The 22,634-nt window shown below is 47.2% G+C and overlaps 1 protein-coding gene across 9 annotated transcripts in view; it reads right to left on the reverse strand.

Moving 5' to 3' along the window:
- Cux1 (cut like homeobox 1) overlaps positions 1 to 22,634 on the reverse strand; it is a 321,311-nt gene that overhangs the window by 27,629 nt on the left and 271,048 nt on the right. For 5 of the 9 annotated variants that reach the window (XM_021222676.2, XM_021222675.2, XM_029533474.1 and 2 more), the window contains 3 exons: positions 10,034 to 10,336; positions 5,870 to 6,058; positions 2,352 to 2,616 (listed from right to left, as the gene is read on the reverse strand). The exons of the other annotated variants lie outside the window; for them this stretch is intronic. In XM_021222676.2, coding sequence (XP_021078335.1) covers positions 2,352 to 2,616; positions 5,870 to 6,058; positions 10,034 to 10,336 — 757 coding nt within the window. The remainder of the gene's footprint in view (positions 1 to 2,351; positions 2,617 to 5,869; positions 6,059 to 10,033; positions 10,337 to 22,634) is intronic. 9 annotated transcript variants of the gene reach the window in all.

The raw sequence follows: 22,634 nt of genomic DNA on the forward strand, positions 1-22,634 counted from the left end.
TCTCCCAAGTGTGGGGACCAAAGGTGTGGACTACCATGCCTAGTTTCAACTAATTTTTTTCTAACTTTGTTTTATTTTATTTCCTATGCGATGGTGTTTTGCCCAAACGTTTGTCTGTGTAAGGGCCTCAGACCCCTGGAATCGGAGTGACAGACAGTTGTGAACACACGTGGGCGCTGGGAATCAGACCCAGGACCTCTGGAAGAGCAGCTGGTGCTCTTTAACCACTGAGTCATCTCTCCAGCCCCAACCAAGTTTCCCAGCTTTAGGTGGGAATGTGCGCAGGTCACTTGCTGAGACACTGAATGCCAGGACAGAATGCTTCCTTCACAGAGTCCTTAAGTAGAGCCCGCCCCCTCAACTCCCCATCACTTTCATAGTCCTAGGCTCAGTCAGTCAACTTTCTAGGTGTGTCTTCCTGCATGATAAGGAAATGTCCACTGTTGGAAAAGCATCTTTGGGTGAATTAGCACCAAGCCCAGTGTCTTGCAGAAAGTGGGCCTCTATAAAACCCTAGGGCTGGAAATGGCTAAGACTTCTTTATCTGATCATGCTATTACTAAATGAGGGAGTACCCTATTAGAGGAATGAACTAAGGGCTTTAAGCCAAGCAGACATGTCTGCTGGGCCATGCCCTCAACCCCAGACTGGCTGATTCTAGCCAAGTGCTGTCACATCCCGCCAATATTTCTTGAGTGTTTAGGTTTTAAGACATGGTCTTTCTAAGTTTCCCTTGAATTTGCCCTAAAGTCTTAAATTTTGAGTCTTCTTGTCTCACCTTCCTGAAGAGCTAGGGTTATAGGGCTGCACTACAAGGTACAGCTAAGGGAATGCATAGTGTGGTCCTAGGCTTCATTTTGGGGGTGTGGATCTAGCTCAAGATATGAGAACCTTAGGATAGTAGTCTACCTGGTCCATAGTTACTTGTTTGTGCTAGAATAAAATCTAAACCTTGTCCTAAAGACTGTTTTTTTGAGGGAAGGAAGCTGACCTTCCCAGTGCTGGGATTTAAGATATGAGCCACCACGTCCGTCATATTTCCTTATTTTTGTATGAGTGCTTTGTCTGCATCTATGTTTGTGTACCCATTATATGCCTGGTGTCCAGGGATGCCAGAAGAGAGTGTTATGTCCCTGGAACTGGAGTTACAGATGGCTGAGAACCACCATGTAGGTGCTGGGAACCAAACCTGGGTTCTCTGGAAGAGCAGCCAGTGCTCTTAACTGCTGAACCATCTCTCTTGAAGGTTTTTAAGCTGTGGTTCAGAAAAGTGAGGTTCTGATAGGTCGCAGAAGTACCCAGGTTGCATCAGCTTTCCTTGGGTAGCTTCAGGAACTTGAGTCCCTGGTGCTGGCTCTGCTCACGGTCTGTTTTCAAGCCTCATGGCAGCAAGGTAAGCACCGAGCTCTGCTCTGCCCAGCCAGCGGCTGGCAGCTTAGGTGGGTAGCTAAGCCAAGTCTTACAAATAGGATGCAAGGACGATGGGTTTGAGATTTGGCATTGCCATTTACTAGCTGCAGCTTAGATAAACCGATGTGGACGTCTGAGTTCATCTGCTCTCAAGCTTTCTCTCTGAGCCCAGGTTGGCCTAGAGCTATCTATCTCAGCCTCCTAGGTGTGCACTGCCATGCCAGTTCTTACAGGGCTTTGCAGTGGAGGAAGCTTGCTCTAGTCAGTAAGGCAGAGGTAAACGGCTGGAAGTGGCAAGAGGGGAGTATAGGATCTGGCCTAATACACCAGCTGCCTTGGTGGACATGTGGGACTTGTCTTGGTAAATAGTGATTCTGGGCTTGAGCACTGGTTGGAGGACATACATCATTTATTTATTTACTTTCAGAGATAGGATCTTACTCTGTAGCCCAGGTTAGACTGAAACTTTTCATTTTCCTGATGTCTTTTAGGTACTGGGATGATATTATCTTTTAATTTTAACTCATCAGTTTACTTGACAGCTAGTGATGGAACACTTATGCTTAACCTTCCCACTGAGCCACACTGCTACAGCCCTGCATTTGATATCTAGAAAAGCTATACAGGAAAGTAGGCTTTGGAGGGTATAGGGGATTCAAGCAGGGCCTTGTCCATGCAGGGCTGGTGCAGGCAGAGGCACTGTGCACACAGACCTGCCATCTGAGTCCATCCTAGAGTCCTGTAAGGTGGTGGGAGAGAACTGAGTCCTGAGAGGCCCTCTGACTTCGAGCACGCACATGCACACTGGGACACCAGCCTTTCCCCAGCTGTTTACACTGCATGTTTTGGCCTGGGGTCTCCCTTTAGGAGCCCAGGCCACACTGTGCCTGACCACGTGGGCTCGCATGGTCTGGCCATTGGGAGTCTTGCCAGGGCTCTACCTGTAATTATGGAACCAGTTGATGACGGTGCTGGTCTTCAGGTTGAGTTGTGTGGCGAGTTCCTCGATGGTTTTGGGGGACGGGTATGGCTTCTGCTGATATGCTCGCTTCAGCGCTTCCTTCTCCTCTGGAGCCAGCACCACACGAGGTTTCTTCAGCTGGTGTTGTGGCTGGGGGCTGGCGCCCTGGCTGTAGTCGATACCCACAGAGGGGGGCTCACAAGGCTGACTGTCACTGACAGAACTGTGTCGCCTCTTCATGTAGGCTGCAAGGAGAGAGAGGAGAGAGAGAGAGAGAGAGAGAGAGAGAGAGAGAGAGAGAGAGAGAGAGAGAGAAACAAAAACAGGTGAATTCAGGGACAGCTGGCAAACCAGCTCAAAGCCTCAGCCCCAGGAACAAAACAGGATGCTGAAGATATACAGCCTGGGTGTGGTAGGGCATATGTAATACCAACACTGAGGAAACTGAGGCAGGAGGATCATGAATTTGAGACCAGTCTGGGCTACATACTAAGACCTAGTGTGGGGAAAAAACCACACCCCAAAACCAAATAGCTGGGCTGCAGCTCAATGGCAGAGTGCTTGTCTAGCAGATGATACCCTGGGCTTGAGTCCTAGCACTCAAAACCAAACCAAAGGAAACCAGGAGAGCCTAAACAAAAAACCCCCAAATAAAATCCTGCAGTGGAACCACATTGTCCTCAGCATAGACTGAGGCCAACTCTGATGTCATGTGGGTTCCTAGCTGTCCCTGTCCAACCCGACAGTTCACTGAGGGCTGCACAAAGATCCAGCTTGATGAGTACCCTGCTGGCAGAGACACTGGGTGCCTGAGAGGGGTTCTAATAGAGATCACTAGACAGAGCTTGGAAAGGGCTGAGAGACTTCCCAGAAGAGAGGATATTTCAAGATCATCTCAAAGGATGATGTTGCATTAACTAGAAAAAATGGGCTATGACAGGAGGCTGTTTAGAAAATGGAAACCCAAGCCAAGGTAGTGGGTGCCTGTAATCCTAGCACTTGAGAGGTAGAGGCAGGAGGACCAGGTGATGAAGGTCATCACTGGACTGTGTGAGACCCTGTCTAGAGAAAGAGTGGGTAGAATCGTGTCGAAAGGAAAGAAGACAATGATAATAGAAGTCAATGACTGAGGCAAGAGTTCATCAAAATGGAACATCATAGAACATTCCCACAGAGGAGCTAAGAAGGGATTAGGGACATGAGGACAGCCAGGGGCCAATGGTATTACAGAAAGGGCTGAAGAATCTAAGGGGATGGACAGCACCATAGGGAGGAATGTTTGGAAGGACCAGGCTGGACTTTGGACTTGATACTGTGGGGAAACTAAAGCCCTGGAGAATGGGAGTGGGCCCATGGTGCTGGGCAGCACAGGCTGAGAGCCTGACTGGAGGGAGGGAGCAAGCAAGGGTAGCCAGAGGAGGTGCTCTGTAGGGAACCTGACCGAGGAGAAGGCAAGCTCTAGGGGATACTGGCAGAAGGATTGTCAGGTCAGGATCATGCTGGGCTACCATCTTAATAACAAAGGAGGAGACAAGGAAGGAAGGGAGGGAAGGAGGAAGGGAGAGGGGAAGGAAGGAAGAAATGGGAAGAGCAGTAAGACAAGTGACTTCCTGATGGGAAGTGACATGAGTGTGACTCCATGGTAGAGAATGAAATCACTGCACACTGGCCCTGGGTTTGATCCCAACCATTCTCCACAAGATAAAGAACAAACTCTAAGCTGAGGAGAGAGATGTTGGGGAGGAACCCCGGTGGCTAGACTGACAGGAGGAAACAGAGAGGCTGTGAGATAAAGGCAGCGCTACTTTAGGTAGCAGACTGGGGTAAGGCAGGTGATGAGAAAGAAGTATTAAGGAGATGGAACGGGCCATCAGGACTGGAGAGTGACACTGCAGACCCCACAGAAGAGATGGTCCAGGCCCAATGGAGACAGTAACACTTTTGAGACACAAGATGGCACCAGAGCCCATGTGGAAGGAAGCTGGAGGCCTGGAAAGTCTGGACCACCTAATTTGGGGTGGCGAAGGGAAAGGGGATGAACAAGCCTTCCTGTGGACATCTGAAGGGACGGGGAAATGCTTTGGGGGTGGCCTTGAGTCACACCTTAGGTGGGTGGACATGTCTTTGACAGGGAGTGGGGCACCTCAATCCTATCTTGGTAAGTACTGGAAGCTGGTGGAATTCAGCAGCAGTGCTTGCTAGCTTCTCACCTTTGAGCTAGGTCTCACCTTTGAGCTTGGTCTGGTCTACTCACTCTGTAGCCCAGGCAGGCCTTGTATTCTCTTTTCATTCTAAGAGTTCCTCAGACTTACTAGGTGGCCTCCTGATCCTCCTGCCTCCACTCCCAATGCTGCCATTAAAGAAAGACATTAAAACTAGGTTTAAGTGCTGCTGGGGATGGAACCGAGGGCTGTGTGCATGCTGAGAACAACTGAGTTAGAACCTATCCTCACGTCTCAGCCTCCCCAGTGATGGCTTTTAAAGGCCCTATACCTGACTTGACTTGTCTAGTAGGTCCTCCATACCCCTCTCTCTATTTTTTTTTTTTTTTTTTTTTTTTTTTTTGGTTTTTCGAGACAGGGTTCCTCTGTATAGTCCTGGCTGTCCTGGAACTCACTTTGTAGACCAGGCTGGCCTCAAACTCAGAAATCCACCTGCCTCTGCCTCCCGCACTCTGTATTTTTTATTGAAATTTAACATAATTTAAATTTAACAAATGGGGAAGTCACTAGGCTTTTCAAGTATGTGGTGTTGCCTGGAGCTGCCCTGGAGGGTATGGGACTGGGCCATGTCTTAGGATGAGGTGGTGCTTGATGGGTGGAGAGCTACTGTTTAGGCTTGTGGCTGATGGGCAGGGGCACCCCGAGGTCCCAGTGTGGCAGACCTTCGGTAAAATGGATCAACAATGACAGCTCTCCTCCCTGCTCCTCAGGATCTGGGATGGAACCCAGGGCTTTACACACGCTAGAAGAGTACTCTAGCACCGAGGCTCCAGCCCCAGCCTCTTCTTCAGTTATGTATTATCATGCCTGGTTCAAAGTGCATTTCTCTCTTTTATTTTCCATAATACTGAGGTTTAGCTCAGGTCTTATGCCTGTCAAGCAAGCACTTTACAGACTAGCCACAATCCCAGCCCATCAGCATACACATCTTACTGAGCATTTCACGCCTTCGTGGGCCTTTAGCATGAGGTGCACACATAGTAGAGGACTGATAGACAAGCTAAAAGACACCCAGAAGATAAGCCATTATCACAGACTGTGCTGCAGCCAAGGGCCATGAGCTCTTTATTTACAGACTTTTGGCCCCCAGAGGGTAAGTCTTCCCTGTCCTCCCAGTGCTACTCACTGATTAAAACTTGTTTAAACTATGGTGCCCTGCCTTACAGAGTCTGGATGAGGGATCAGTGCCCACATCCCCCATCTCTGTGGGAAGATTTGCAGAAAGGGTGTATATGTGAATGAGGTGGTGCCTGGGTGGCAGAAGGTGGGTGGGTACCTTTCTTCTCCATCCGCTTCATATCCATCAGCTTCTCCACATTGTTGGGGTCGTTCAGCCATAGCTGCATGCGGACAAAGGGTTCCCGTCCTTTCAGACTAAGTTTATGCCAGGGCTTTGGGCGGGCAAGGAGGTCGGAGACAGAACCCTGGGTGAGCCCCAAAATGGTCTCCCCAAATAAGCGCTGACCTGGAAAGCAGATGTGAGAGATGGTCACTGACAGACAGAGGGCAAGCAGGCAACAAGAACCTGAACTTAGACATGGGGTTCAACAATCCTGATTGTGGTGGCCTGGCCTACAGCAACATGTATAAATATTTTTCTTTAGTTTTTACAGGGCTGGAGATAGACCCTAGGGCTTTGTGCATGTGAGGTGAGAAGGCTTATCACTGAGCTATACCCCCAGCCGGCTGCTTGCTGGTGGATCCTAGGCAGGTGCTCCACCCTGGGGTGGCAGCTTCAGTACTGAAACATTTCTTCCACTTGTCTTCTAACAACTTCATTGGCAAGGAAATTAGAATATACTTACATTCTACATGTATATGACAAATGACTACGCTTTCAGAAAAGCATCCACGTAGCAGGTATGGCAATACATACTTGTAATTCTAGCATTGGGACATTGAGGCAGGTGGATGAGCAGTTTTAGGTTAGCCTGGGCTACATAGGGAGTTCCAGGTTAGCCTAAACTATTTATCAATAGCCTCAGGAAAAAGAAAATTAAAAGAAAAGTTTCCAGGAGCCAGGTGAGATGAGGGTGGACACTTGCAGCATCTGTCAGATGCAGTGAAATCCCACACACAGGCCCAGAGGATGGAATGGCAGCTGCTAAACTCTCAGGCAACTTCTACCAGAGGCCAAGCAGGTGCATGATTAGCAAGGTCAAGGGGCTTCTGAGAGAATAGGCACTTGACTCCTGGATTACAGCGGGAGGGAGGAGTCTGGAAGCTTCAATTGGAAAGGCTCACTGATAGTACTGGCTTCTGCCGTCTAAGCTGCCTCCACCGAGTGTACCTCAGAGATCAAACCTTCCCTTGATTCTTCTCCCATGCAGAGTAAACACCTTGCCTTGGGCTGATCACAAGGCAGATGACTGTGGAAGGCACAAGAACATCCAAGTCTGAACTGTGTGACAGGCTTAAAAGAAAGGCTTGACGGCTGGGAGAGACGGCTCATCGTTAAAGCCCTTACCATGCACGCATGAAGAGCTGAGTTAGAACCCTAGCACTCATATAAAAAGCTGGGCACAGTAGTCTGTGGCTGTAATTCCTGCACTGGGGAGAGGAGGCAGGATGACAGCCAGCCAGTCCAGCCCTCACAGTGCTCCAGGCTCACTGACAGGCCCTGTCCCAAAGCCTAAGGTTTGCGGGTAGACAATCCATATTGACCTCTGATTTCCATGTGTATGTGCACATATATGCACACATGCATACAAAAGGGTTTGCTTCCTTTGTGGGAGCCATTCCTCTGTGAGGGGAGAGGCCTGCAACTCTTAAAGTTACACATCAGAATCTATTATGACCCATATGAACGGATGGGAAAAACTTGAGTAAACAGAAGCTATCGAGTGGAAGTGGAGACTGGGACTAGAAAGGCCACCGTTCGGTCTAACACAGCATCTGGGTCATAGGATGCTGGAAAGAATGTGTCAACTCCACACACTGCAGCTAGAGACCATGGAGGCTGGCTTATGCTCCCTGTGGTAATGTCCTCAGCTATGAACTGAAAACACTATGGGAATACCCAGAGAAAATGATGTGGCACTATGCACTATAAACATTGTTGTCTGTGAAGCCAAATTTAGTTGTTTTTTTTTTTTTTTTTTTAATTTTTCTTAACAAGAAGAAGAAGAAGAAGAAGAAGAAGAAGGAGAAGGAGAAGAAGAAGAAGAAGAAGAAGAAGAAGAAGAAGAAGAAGAAGAAGAAGAAGAANAGAAGAAGGAGAAGGAGAAGAAGAAGAAGAAGAAGAAGAAGAAGAAGAAGAAGAAGAAGAAGAAGAAGAAGAAGAAGAAGAAGAAGAAGAAGAAGCAGCAGCAGAAGCAGCAGCAGCCGCCGCCCAACTTGAATTTATAAGATTGAAGGTGTAGCTCAGTGGTAGAGCACTTGCCTAGAATTCCCCAGTGATGGGCTGGAAGTGTGACTTAGTGGTAGTGTTTGAACATGCCAGGATCCAAGCTTAAGTAGGGATTTGAAACTTGCCTAGGGGTCTCTGCTGCTTGATGCAGCCTGAAGCTGGCCAACCTGTGCCCACAGCTACATCAAGAATCCTGTGGGCAGGCAGATAACTTTCCTTATAAACATTAAGACCAGTTAGAGCTACCAAGGGGCTTCTGATTGCTAAACCCAAGTGATGGGCCATAGGCTTTCCTGCAAGTTTTTCAGATTAATAACTGGTCCTTTGCAGTGCTGGAAAGAAAGTTCTGCAGGCCAGCAGGGTACTGCTCTTGCTAGATGAAACCCATGCCAACTAACTCCCCAGTGAGGATGGAAACTGGCTAGTGATGCCAAGGAGGAGGCTCCAGTGTTTGTCATTTCTAAACTGTGATCTTACAACTTGGCGGTTTGAAAGGAGGTTTTCTTCTGTTATTCTCAACATTTACACGGAAGGATGCTTTCTGTCTGGGAGTGGGTAGCAGGAGTGATCGGCCTGCTTCCTTGGACTCGTGACAAGTCTGTGAAGAAGTGGATGACTCAAGTGTAGGAATCCTTCCATATTTCAATAACCGATGAACATATGGGCTTTGGGCTGTTCTCAAATCAGCAACTACATTTTCATCTTTTTATGAATGAATGATTACAATTGTTCTCAGTGGATGGTCCTTTTTCCTGTGTTCTGTTTTGGACAATACATTGCACAAATGGGATGTGGGGGACTCAAGACGACATCTGGGTTTGACTCCAGACTAGAAGTCACTGACACATTTCACTGAAACTTAGTAGTAACTTGTGTGTGTGTGTGTGAGCGAGTGCGCACTCACATGCACATGTGGCAGCCAAAGGACAATTTTGGCAGTTATTCCTCAGGCACAGTCTACCTTCATTTAAAATTTTCCTTTTATATTTATTTAGTGGCGAATATGTGGGTGTGTATATGTATGTGCGAGTGCATACGCGCCTGTGCTCTCATCCTGTGTTTTTCTTTAAGTTCTTTCACTGGCCTGTACTTCAGCTAGGTTGGCTGCCTGGCTAGTGAACTCCAAGAATCCCCACAGTAGGGTTAAGAACATGCCATCGTCCTTGGCATTTTTTACATGGGTTTTAGGGCTCGAACTCAGTGTTACAGACTGAGCTCTGTCTCTCATAGCCTCAATAGCAATGTTTCTCTTGTCTTGTTGTATCAAGGGGAAGGAGATGTACAGGCCCCTCCTGAAGGTGCTGCACGGCTGGGGCCATTCTGTGGGCCATCTCAGGAAGTTTTCTTCTGTTATTCTCATTGACATTCAAACTGGGGCTTGTGGGGACATATGATTTTCAGAGAAGCTGCAATTTTTCACCCAGGAGAGTTTGACTGATCCATCCAGCCCTAAGCAAGCATGATAGCATAAATGTGGCGAAATACTAATACTCTTAGGGCCACAGCAGTTCCCATCCAGCAGTGACAGAGCCTCATAAAGCCACTTCAGGCAGAGCCCAGGTTAGCTGCAGCATATATAAGGTATATGGCCCAGGGCTGACACCCTGAGAGGATGACCACCTCAGGACTGCAGAGCAGAAGTAACAGCAGTAGGATTAGATGGCTTCAAGATGCCAGGCCGGGGGCCTTGGAGCTACTGAGTCATCAGCCTGTGCCAGGCAGGCTCCAGCCAGCATCCCTGAAGGGCTGGCTCACAGGGCTTGTATGGCTTGCCCCATACATAGCAGTCACAGTGAAGGAAAGTGGGAGGAAACCTTGTTCTGACATCCACAAAGTTACCTGCTGCTGCTGTGGCATTAAGCTGCTCTGCTCTGGTACCCATCATGAATTTGGATGGATGAGTTTGGGAGTCAAATTTAAAAACACGAGATTCTGTTTTTAATTTCTTTCGTGAACTTTGTAGCAATGTAAAAAAGTTGGATGCATGGAGATTTTAGAGCCTTTGGCTGGCTTAGCCTATAGCCCCCTCCCTTATCCTTTCCAGGCTTCAAACAGGAAATGACGAGTAGGAAACTGGCAATGGGGACCTACCGAGGTTGTTGTCTGTCAGCACCTCTTTGACCCTCTTGGTTATGCCGTACGTGTCCAGCTCAGGAGACATGGCTACTAGTTCTTGGATGCTGAGGGCTGAGTGTCCAGAGAGAGGCAGCGGTGTTGCGGGTTGGGAGTCTGAGGCGGGTGGGTCACTGGGTTCTGGTGGTTTGCCTTCTTTACTGGTCTCAATGGTGGGACAGGGCTGCTGGACCAGCTCGGTGAGACTCTTCACGGATTCGCTGGAACTCATTGGGGACTCAGGGGCAGGGCTGCAGCTGGCAGAGGTCTTTGGAGTGCTTTCTAGAATTAAACACAGCAAGAATGGCTGCTCACACCATCATCTTTTACCATGCACACCGACTTCCATTCCTCAGGAAACAGTAATTAAATCCCATTCCAGAAGGGGACAGTGGTAGACCTTGGGACTGTATTATTTTGTTATTTTTTTTTCATTAAGTGTAACCTCTAATTTTTCTGCATTAAAGGAACAAAAATAACACCAACAAAGACCAAATAAAAAAAAAAAATCAACTAAAGGTTCAAATAAAAGGTTTCTGAAGGCTTAATATCAGGGGATTTTGCTAAAAATATATGTCATCATGACTGCTATGATTTATTCTAATCAAACCCCATGATTCTGGTAATTCAGAGGGACTGGGGGTCTAATATATATGATTATTTCCTCTATATTTTCCAGAACAAAAAATATGGACAGGAGGTGGAGAGATAGCTCAGTAGGTGACGTGTTTCCTTGCAAGCATGGCGACCTGAGTGCCATCCTTAGAACCCATGTAAAAAGCCAGGCATTGTAGTGCATGCTTGTCATCCCAGCAGCGGAGGAAGAGACAGGCTGACCCTTGAGGCTCACTGGCCAGCCAGCTTGGCGTACTTGGTGAGCCCCAGGCTAGTGAGACACTCTGTTTCAAAAAAAAGGGTGGTGCTTGTGGAATGGGAGGCAAAGGTGTCCTTTGGCTTCTACATGCAGACGCAAGAACGGACAGATCATTTTAGGGGAGGGTTGCCTATAAGCCAGGATGGTTATCTGGTTACAAAGACTCTTGAACCCAATGCCTTAGCTGCTGGTCTCTGGTGGTTCAGGGAGACTCAAGTCTTAGGACCAGATTGCTTTTTTGTGAGACTACCAGAGAGGTGCCGAGACTAGTGGACGAAGGGTACCAAAGGAAAGGTGGCATGCCTGTTCTACATCACCCCAAGGGGCGTGTGGGTCTTGTTTGCTTTAGAGAATCAAGCTCTTTGCTCATCTAGACCACACTGTGACTGGCACCAGAGAGAGAATGGTGTGGGGACCATCAGGCATCACGTGTTCCTTTAGCCTAGGCCTTGTTGGGAGTTACTGAAGGTGCTCAGTGGGAAGTACTCCATCTGTTCTCCAGATGAGTGTGAGAGGAGGCAGAGTCTCTGAGGGGACCAGCCTCAGGCTGAGTAACTGCTGTGGGAAGATACACTCTGCATGTGGACAGTTCCATTCCACGGGCTGGGGTCCCACACTGCAGAAAGGGGAGAAGGTGAGCTAGTGCCAACATCTGTCTTGCTCTGCTTCCTGACTGTGGATGCCATGTGAGCAGCTCATACTCCTGCCGCCGTAACCTCCCTGCCACAATGGGCAGTATCCTCTGGATCCGTGAACCAGAATAAACTTTCCTTAAGTCGCTTCCATCCGGCAGCTTGTCACAGCAACAACAAACCTAACACAGCGAGCAGTGGCCCCACTTCACTTTTGTATCACCTGTGAAGCTTGGCACACTGCCTTGAGCCTGTTGTGGGGGCACTGGAATAAAGACTGGTCATACCCTAATCTCCAAAGACACAGTGAGAGAGAGAGCCTCGAGAAGGAAGTGTGAAGGACTCCTGCCCACAGACCCAGCCTGTGGTCTCATTCTGTGTTTGGCACACCCTCTTCCCTTTCTTCCACTGAGGCTAATATACCAGAGGCCCACGTGGGAGGGGCCAGGCAAGGTGTGGTTACAGCATGCCTGAGTGATGATACTTGTATTAAAATGCTCTTATTTATAGCTATTTTCCTCTAGTGGCTAATAGATGACTGACTGGTGATGTTGGCTGAGTCCAAAGGCAGGACCTTCTGTGCCATCTCTTGCTTGCTGCTCCCTCAGGCTGTAACAAGTCCCTCAGGAACACTGTCAGCACAGTTGCAGGTAGCCCAAAATACTGTTGCCTTGGCTGAGGGTGTGGTGTAGTGGCAGAGCACCTGCTGAGCATGCTTAGTGCTCTGAATTATATCTATTGCTATGAAAAACCAAACCAATAAATAACCAGACAACAACAAAGAAAACACTGTTATCTGAATAAAACGTAACAAGGAAGACTTTACTTCCAGTTTATGGCATACACATATGAATAATGATACATGTACATGTGTGTATGTGCAAGTGTACACAACCATACAGAGGCCAGAGGAGGCTCAAGTACCCTGCTCTATCTTTATATTATTCTCTTGAGACAGGGTCTCTCACTGTACCTGGAGCTATACTGGAGGTCTGGAGGTCTCAGTGATCCTCTTGTATTTGCCTCTCTGAACATGCGGCTTACAGTAGGCATGCAGTTACATCTGGCTTTTTATGTGGATGCTGGGGGTTTAAACTCAGGTCCTTCCCCAAGCCTCATAGAATATTTTCTAGACATTTGGGCTAATAACCTCTCCAGTATCCAGGGAGTAGGACATATATTAAAATACAAGTTTGGCTTTTTTTTTTTTTTTTTTATGAGCACCTAGAAAGAACAAAACCTAAAACAGAACCACAATTGAATCCAATAAGCCTGTGTAATGTTCTCAAATTGGTAAAAAGTCCCACTATCTCATAAAGCTCGGCCTGGAAAAATCAGGTTAGGAAAACAACTGAACTGCTTTGTGAGACATGTAAAAGAGATGAGTATGGGGGCAGAAATGGCCTGTATCCATCTTTAAGGCAGTTTGAATCCTATAAATCAGATTTCTTTTCTCCACTCACCCCTGGGTCACCAGACAACAGGGTCTAAAACCTAGTAAATGTTGTTTGTGTGTTGGAAGCAGCAAAAGATGGTACTGTAAACTCGCCCTGACTCACCCATGCGAGGGCCCATTTGGCAGGTCATCCATCTTATTCACTGACTACTGTCAAGAATAGCATGCGTCCCAAGCATGATAAACAGATTTCTCCTGGGTTTGTGTCCTTTAACCCACAACAAGGTCAAAATCATGGCTGCCCTCCTAACAGACAGCACCAGGCTGCCTGAGTCCAAGCAGCTGCTAGTCCTTCTCCCGTCGGTGCACGCAACAGCTCCCTGCGTGCATGCCGGCCAGCTACAGCAAGGTCAGCAGGCCGGACAGTATGCCCGGCACACACGAGGACGATCCCTTTGCATTCCCTACTGTAGACTACTGAAGAAGTGACACCCTGTTCCAAGCTGCTGAGGCTGGCTAGTACCTGGTGGGAGGGACTCTTCAAAGTCACACAGCACGTACCACCGTGCTGTAGTCTCAGGTCACAGAAAGCTGAATAGTTCTGTTTTTTATTTGTTGCTGTTGTTAAAAAAAAAAAAAAAAGTCTCCTGTCGTTCAGACTGGCCTTGAACATACTGGGTATACTGTTTATATAGGTATATGTAGGTATACTGACTGGGATCATAGGTATGCTCCAACACACCTGCTGTGTGTAGAACTGGAGACTGAACTGAGGGCTTCTTTGGCTACATGGTGTTGCTGTGTCCTTATGAGAGCTGGGGCAGGAGGCTAGAAGTTGAGATGGGAATGCAGGTTCAAGAGCAACTTAGGAGAGAACAAAGAGGGTTCAAAGAGGTGTGGTAGGAGGATCTGGATGATGTCTGGAGTCCCTTGCATGGCAGGATGTGTGGTGAACTATTCAGAGGGGTGCTGTTGGAGGGGTGCTGTGGAAGACACGCCTCCGCGAGGTTAACCTGCAGTCCCAGTACTAGGAAGGCTGACACAGGAGGGCCGTGAATTTTAGACCTTCAGTGGCTATATAGTGAGACTGTTTTTAAAAGCCCAAAACGAGACAGGGCTGGGAGATGACTCGGTTGGCACAGTGTCTGCTGTGAAAGTATGAAGACCTCCCCTGGCTCTCTTGAGAACCCAGGAGATGGCTCAGCAGGTGAACATACTTGCCGTCAAGACTGATGGCCTGTGTCTGATCCCTGCGACCCACATGGTGGAAGGAGAGCTGATACCTGAGCATTACTTTCTGATTTCCACATGCACAGTGTGACATACATGTACCCAACACATACCAGACACACAAAAAGAAAGAAATGTAATAAAACGAGTTAGGGAAGCGACTTCACATAAACAAACACCTAGACACTAGTGCAGTGGAAGATATTGTAAGACCTATTCTGAGGGGAGGTGGAGACAGATGATCCCTAGGGCTCCTAAGCCAGTCAGCCTAGCAGAACTGACAAGCTCCAGGTCAGTGAGAGACCTGGTTTCAAAACCAAGGGTGGACAGTGACAGAGAAGACATCATCAATCTCTGGCCTCCACATGTACCATGTACGTGTGAACCCTATATGAAGATGTACATGTATACATATGCACAGAAGCAAACAAACAACAAAACACCGTCCAGACCAAGCCAACAACCAAACCAGCAAAAAACAAGCCAAAAAGCAACCCTACTTTGTGACCACTTGTAACAGCAGCTACCATGGAAGTGATTCTTGAGTGTCTGCTAGAGGCCTTTCTGGGCAGTGATTCTACAATACACGCGTGTCAGCAGCAGGGATCTCAAACATAGTGTTGAGTCACTAGAAGTCAATCCATGGCAAGGATGGAGAAAGGGGTACAAAGCATACATACATACATACATACATACATACACACACACACACGATTATATTATTATTATTATTATTATTATTATTATTATTATTATTATTATTATACCACATATACATGAAGCTGTGTGTTGAGGACCTTGGCCAGTGTCTTGCTCCAGTCTCCTTGGACACATGCCCACACTCCAGGCTGGGAAAACAACTGGCTCCATCTGGTCAGATATCCTTGGATGGAGCAAGGATGGGAGCCAGAGAAGGATGGGAAAACGGTATGCTTCTATCTATAATGTTGCCTACTACTGATCTGACAACCTCTCTGCCCTATTCATGTGTCTATTATCCACCCACCCACCCATCTAGCCGTCCATCATCCATGTACCCATCCATGCACTTACCCATTCCCCATCTCCATCTTTCATCCATCTTTGCTTTTTTAAAGAGAAGGTCTTGCTATGTAGTCTTGGCTGGCCTAGAACTCATTGACCTCAAATTCATATGATCCTTTTACTTCTGCTTCCAGAGTACTGACATTAAAGCTGTGTACCACCTTGCCTGATTCTATCCATCCATATTAAAAATTTTTGATTTTTAAAGTTTAAAACGTTCTCTTTCTCTGTATCAGTTTGGGTGAACATGCATGTCTCTCTTCCCCCAGATCTGTTTGGGTGCACATACTATGGTATATGTGACGGTCTGGGGACAACTTTAGAGTTGGAGTTCTCCTACTTTATGGGCCCTACGGATCAAACTCAGTTTCTCAAATTAGGTAGCAGGTGTTCCTATCTGCTGAGCCATCTTGATGGCTCCTCCACCCACATTTTAAAGCAATCACTTTGTGTCACGCACTCTGCTATGCATTGGAGAAAAATTAGACAGACCTCCCCAACAAAACCACCCGTGCAGTCTAAGCAGCCCTAGGCCTATGATAATTAATAAGTATAATTTGCATATTTTAGAACCCCAGTGGGTGTTAGGGGCATGGCTCAGTGGTAAATATTGGCCTAGCATGCTGCAGGCCTGGATCTGCACAGAGGATTGGGCATTGGGGATCTGATAGCAATGGAAGGCAGACACTCAAGTGATCTGTGAGGATTCGCTTTTTCTGTATGTGGACCTTGGATCTTGCAAGAGGAGCTTGCTTGGCTATGAAGAACAAAGGGCAGGGACAGTGGCTTGATGCAAGCAGAGATACACAAGGTGTTTGGGAGCCATAAAAGGATTATGAAAGATATTATATTCTCCAAACAGCAAGCTAAACAACAGCTGCTTTAAGCTTTCAATAGAAGCCAATGGAAAACACACATCCGCCCCAATTTTCCAAGACAAATCGCTCTGCAGTTTATCCGATCCGCTGCTGCAATTTCCACGCCCAGCCCTTCTCTATCTCAGTAATAACCCAAATTCCATTTAGTGTTCATTTGAGCAGTCAGGATGAAGTCATTTTTGATTATCTCCCCACTGTGTAAAAAACAGCTTGAAGGTAGGAAGTCAGCAAGCATTTCCTCCAAAAAGTAATTATTGCAAGTGACATTTTTACTGCTGGCATGCCATACGGCGAACTGTGTGTTCAGAAGGACAAGTTGCTGAAACAAAATGACAGGGTACTCTGTGACATTCTGACAAGAACCCAAACAATATTTAACTGGCGGCTGGTCTGATGCACCGCTTTTCATTATGTCCAGAGTTTAGACTTTGAGCCTGTGCCAGGCCAGGCAACTCCAAGTGACTCTCATGACAGCTAAGGAAGATAAGGTGGAGAATGCAGGAACAGGTTGCAGGAGAAGAGGGAGATATGGTCTGGCTAGAGATAGGATGCTCAGAGAATGTGCCACTAAACCAAAGCAGGGTGTGGATCTCAGTAGCCGTGGACAATAGTCACCGGGTTCTAGGGAGCTCAGTATGGACATTCCAAGTGTAGCAAGCACCCTGGCAGCCTGAAGAGCTAGCTCTGAGGATCTTTCCATAGTCACCAACAGCTTTGGAAGTCACAAGAGAGTGACACCAGCCTGGAGTGCTTCCCAGCCTAGTTCAGATGAACAAACTGTGCTATGTACAACCAAGAAAATGTAGGTGCTCCATGCATCCCGAGAGCACCCAGTCTCCCAAACAGACTAGGTCTTTATACTGAATGTGAGAAGTGCATTCCCTTTAGGCCCTGTGGTCTACAGGGCAAGCATGGACCATGTGGTAATGTGAGTCCTGACACTGACAGAGCTGTGCTTGGTGGCCTTGCCTCTGTGCCTAGGCTTTGTCTGAAGCAGCAGATTCTCACAGATATTCTGGGGCCTTCCCAAAATTCCTACAGTCATGTGTCACCAAGGTATCTTTAATTCTACCACTTGGATGCAGAGGCAGGAAGCCCAGCCACAAATGCAAGGTGCCTTCTTTTTGACATGAATGTTGTTTTGACCAAAATACAGGCTATTCTGATGAATGACCCAGCTTGCCATGCCTACTCTTCTCTGTGTACTTTGGGACAGACACTCACCAACCAACCAACCAATACACAAAACCAAAGAAAAAAGCAAGCAGTGGGTGACCTACAGACTTCTCATCATGAAAAAGGCTTTGACTTCTATCATTGGCCAGTTCCCAAGCACTGGGTGGACAACCTTTCCTCTGGGAAAACCTACCCAAACAGATGTCGATGGTAAGTCCTAAGCTGGCCCTTCCCCATCTCCCTGCTTAGTTGTTAACACGCCAATCCTATTGGCCTTTAGTCTCAGGAAATCTACCAGGATTCCTTTCTTTTCAAATATCAGAAAGGAAAGCGCTAGGCTGGGTTATTCCTCAGCTGGTAGAGTGCTTGCCTAGCATATGCCAAGCTCAGGGTTTCATTCCCAGCACTGCACTCAACGGTACTGCACACCTGTAATCACAGCACTCAGGTCAGGCAGGAGGTGGAGGCAAGAGGACTGAGAGTCCAAAGTCTGGGACATATGAGATGCTGTGCTAGACCTTAAAGTCTGTAGGCTTGAACTGAACTTCAGCAGTGACTATGACTTAATGCTCCCAAGGTCTGCTTTTTATTTTATTTTTCCATTTTTGATTTTTTTCAAGCCTTCATAGCCCTGTCTATTCTGGCACTCACTTTGTAGACCAGCCTGGCCTCGAACTCCGAGATCTACCTGCCTCTGCTTCCTAAATTCTGGGATTAAAGGCATGTGCTACCACTGCCCAGCTCCCAACCTCTGCTTCTGATAGGCTTATCTGGGATACACAGAGGCTGAGGGACACACAGAGGCTGAACATGTAGCAGAGATGGCAGAGCACATTCAAGAAAACAGGCATGGTGGTGGTGCACATGTATAATCCCATAGATATATAATTAAAATATAAATATAATTAAAAGAGAGCATTGAAGATCGGCTGCATAGTAGATGCTGCTGTGTCTATCTTTATGTAATGACAGGACTTAAGAAAATAGGAGTTCCTAAATTTGCATAAGGAACTCTTAGGGAGGCTAATATTCTTTATGAACAAGTCAAGGTTGTTGAATCAAATCAATTTATTTAACTTGAGTTGCTGATGCCTCCCTCTCTGTCCACTCCTGAGCCATTTGACTTTCCCTGAGTAAGGAGACCCTGAGTGCGGACAGGGCTGCATGCTGGGGTGTGCATAAGAAAGCACCCTGTAAATCACAGAGCTTGGGGCCAGATGCATAGACACATTGCTCAGTGGGTTCCACTAACAAAGACTCTGGGGTGAGGATGGGAGCTGGAGAAGCACCTGCCACCTTAAAGTTGGCGTTGGTGACGGTCAGGCCTAGGAGAGGGTAGAAGGATGGGGTGCCTGAGACGCAGCCATGTAAAGGTGGCACCTCCTCCAGAGATGCTTCTCACCCACCTTTCTACACCAAGTAAGTTGTAGAAAAGGAAATGGGGTCTTAGGAGTTCTGTGCTGAGCAGGCCTCAGATTTACACTTCTTGCCTTAGCTTGTGAGTGCTGGGATTATGGACATGTACCACATCTGGCATCTATTTATTTACTTGTTTGCTTGTTTATTTATTTATTTAACCTCCCCAGTGCTGGGATCATAGGTGTGCACTGCCATGCCTTTTTTCCTGTGGTCTTGGGGATGGAACACAGGGTCTTGGATGTGTTTTGCCTACTGTGCTGCAGCCCCTGGGTCACAAAAAAGCCTATCAAAACCAGAGTGTGGGAGCAGTACGTCATAACCACTGCTGACTGTCAAGTCTAGAAGGAAAGCCATGGCTTGCTTCAACTGTGGGAGTGACATTGGGTGACATAGTTTGCTGTGCTTCAGGAACACTGCATTCACCTTGCTACAGACCATATCCATCGAGAAAAAAGGCTTTCAAATTCCCTCTGATAACCTTATTACTGAGCCAGCTGTGTGTACGAACACTCATCAGTGAATCCTTTCCTGTTAAGAGAAAATGCATGCCACACAAACAGTCTAAATATATATTACTGCAGGGAAAAACAAACTCTCTAGTTAAATTGTTTTGCTGTAATCAAAGATTAATTACGAGTGTGTGTGTGTGTGTGTGTGTGCGCGCGCGTGTGTGTCTGTGTGTGTCTCTGGAGTCGTTCTTTAGGCACTATTCACCTTGGCTTTTTGTAGTATTGGGAATTACACTTAGGGCCTTTATACACTAGGCAAGTGCTTCACCTCTGAGCTCTCAGTCCCACCTTGATTTCTGAGACAGGATCTCTCACTGGCGTGGAACTACTGGAGGAGGCTAGGCTGGTGGATCTGCCTTTATCAGTCTCTCCAGTGATGGGATGCAAGTACCACTCGCCTGCTCCTCCCCTGCCAAACTGGGTTCTATAAATTAAAGTTTTCCAGAAAGACCAGGTCAAAGGTGGTCTTTTTGGCAAAGGGTTTTTATAGTCCAGGCTGGCCTTGAACTTTTGATTCCCTGGCTTTAGCCTCCTAAAGCTAGGATATGGGTAAGCGTCATTATGCCCCACTCTTAAAAAGTAGTCTCAAATTGTCCTTCCTTCCCAGGCCTTCTGGGACTGCAACTCTAAAACTCCTTCCCCATGGCACTCTGTGGGCAATGAGCTTTGTGTCCACCTGTGCAGGAAGCAGCATCTGCCCCGAGCAGCCTGTCCCCACTCAATGACAGAGCCACTCAGGCAGGATGCAGGTAATGAGTCTGGGCTGAGCTAGCAAGGCTGCTCCTTGGCTAAGGGAAGCCAGCGGCTACTTCCTGTCTTTAATGACCACTCAGGTGGGTGAACTACTTTGGCTCAATGAGGAACCAGGTGACATTTTCCTTATAGACATCTTTGTTTGAAAAGCTATTAAGGTACATAATTTTACACATCCTCCTAATCTTGCCATACTGCTTTCCTTAATTTGTGATGAGATTGTTGGGAAAGAGTACTTAATGTAGGACAGTCAGTAAAAGTAATTTATCATTTCCCCGCTTCAGTGCGTCTGTTATCAGCGGGCTCATTTTCTGCATTCATCATGCAATCAGCCTATTATTTGCATATTAATCAGGCAGTGGACCATGAAGGAACCGCATCCCTGCCAAATGCTGTACTATCTCAGGAGAAACACTCAGTAATTATCATACATCAGTGTTATGATGTGGTAATTGATTATAACATCTTCCTGCAGCCCCTGGGGAGTCCCTCTACTAACCCAGCTCCGGGCATGCTGGGCGGACCTTTTCTTTTCTTGCAAAACCCTGACTGGCTGTTGCTGTTCTATCCTCATGTTAGTTCTAAAATTCACTACACTTTTATTTACTTTGTGTATGTGTGTGTGTGTGCACATATGGAGGTCAGAGGACAACTTGCAGGAGTCAGTTCTCTCCTTCCACTATGTGGGTCAAAGAGATTGAATTCATGTTGCCAGGCTTGATGGCAAGCACCTTTACCCACTGAAACATCTTATTTTTTTTTCCCCTGAGTTTACGAAATGTTTTCACGCATGTGAAATAACACAGATCTTCACTCAGGAATGAGCAAGTTAGGCTGGGGCTGTAGTTTAGTACTTGGACTGACTGCATATCCTCACCACGTCCTATCAGGTGAGGCGATGCACACCTATAATCTCAGCAGTGCATGGGAGATGGAGGCAGGAGGACCTGGAGGTAAAGACCATCCTCAGCTGAGCAGAGTTGGAGGCCAGCAAACAACAAATAAATAAACAGAGTGAGAGGACATGACTAAGGGACACCACCCTGGGAATCTCTCAGGCTTTGCTGTTCAGTCGTCTAGATTTCAAGTCTGTTACCACGATCACCACAGGAGCTTCTTATCCAATAAAATGTGCTACTGTTCCCGTCTTTCCTAATTGCGAAGTTGGTACGAAGGCAGTCTGCCTGCTTTATTTAGGTGCCAAATGACAGGCTAATTTTGGTCCTTATGTAAAGGATGAACCCCACATCTGCCAGTTCAGACATGGACTATATTTAGGATCCCCATTCTTCAGGGATGAACAACAGTCCAAGAGATGAAGCCAGTGATGGATACCTCTGGGTTGCCTCCTGACTTGACCTGTCCTAGAGAGGGCCAGTGGGGGAATCTGAGCATGCACTGTGGGCTAGTCAGATGGGGTTAGGGGTCTGACTTGGATGAAGAAACAGCAGCCTCAGAATGGGGCTGTTCTCAGCAAGAGGGTTTAGACTGGAAGGGGTTTCAAACGAGCATAACCCTCTACCACCTAGCCTAGGTACATCTAAACACTGTAAGCTTTCTAAGCTTGAGCCTCGTGTTGTCTGTCTTTGGCACCATGGTCCTGTCCCCTTTTTCAGTCTGGGCACAATCACATATAGGAGACCTTCCATTTCTCTCTCCTCTCCTCTCCTCTCCTCTCCTCTCCTCTTCTCTCTCTCTCTCTCTCTCTCTCTCTCTCATGTGTGTGTGCATGAGTGTCTACATAGTTACATATATGGAGGGCAGAGGTTAACCTCTAGTGTCATTTCTTAATGACACTCTCATTAACCTGGAGTCCACCATGTAGTCTTACTGGCCCAGTGAACACTGGGGAGCCCCTGTCTCTGCCCCCCAACCCAAGTGCTGGGATTACAAGCACATGCCACATCACATACTTGTGTCCCTCTTTTGCCTGCCATCCCATAGGTTCTGGGGATGGAATTTAGGTCTTCATGCTTGCAAGGTAAGCATTTTACTGACTGGATGTTTTGAAGTCTGCCTTGGTTCTCTAGCTTTGTCCAGGACACTAGATCCCCTGGCTCCTGGGGCTGGCTCCTACAGACACCTACCTCAGTGGCAGCAAAGCCACTGGAATCGGGACCTTGTGAAGTTCTGCTACCTGGTGGATTAAGCAGAAATCCCACAAGGGGAAGTTCTGCTTACTAAGGACATCAGAATAGTACATGGCCCATGGAAGATACAATGTGTGAGCCTTGTTTTCATCCCACTTTACTTCTAAAATTACCTGAGTTTTCTGCATTCAGGTTCTTATTTTATCCCTACATTGGAACATTAGAGACCCAAGTCCTCATATGCTCCTGTGACCTACTTCTCTCTCTTGTACCAAAGGCCCAGTATACTGTAAATTCTGTTTTGCAAAGTAAGTGTGCAAAAGAGGGAGGAGAGGTGGCTGAGGCTGTGCCTGGGCCAGATGGGAATCTGAAAAGTGAGGCCAGGCAGTGACAGTCCTGAGAAGCAAAAGTGCCTGGCTGGCTGGGTCACTTGATAGCAAGACTGTTTCTAGACTCCTGGCAACACTGAATGCTGACCTCTGATTATTCTTTTGAAGCTCAAGATGTTGCAATGGTGAGCAAAGGAAAACATTCATTCATTTCCTTGTGTTGGGGATGGACTCTATGGCCTCTTGTATG

Source organism: Mus pahari, chromosome 23 (assembly GCF_900095145.1).
Source record: "Mus pahari chromosome 23, PAHARI_EIJ_v1.1, whole genome shotgun sequence".
Lineage (NCBI taxonomy): Eukaryota > Metazoa > Chordata > Mammalia > Rodentia > Muridae > Mus > Mus pahari.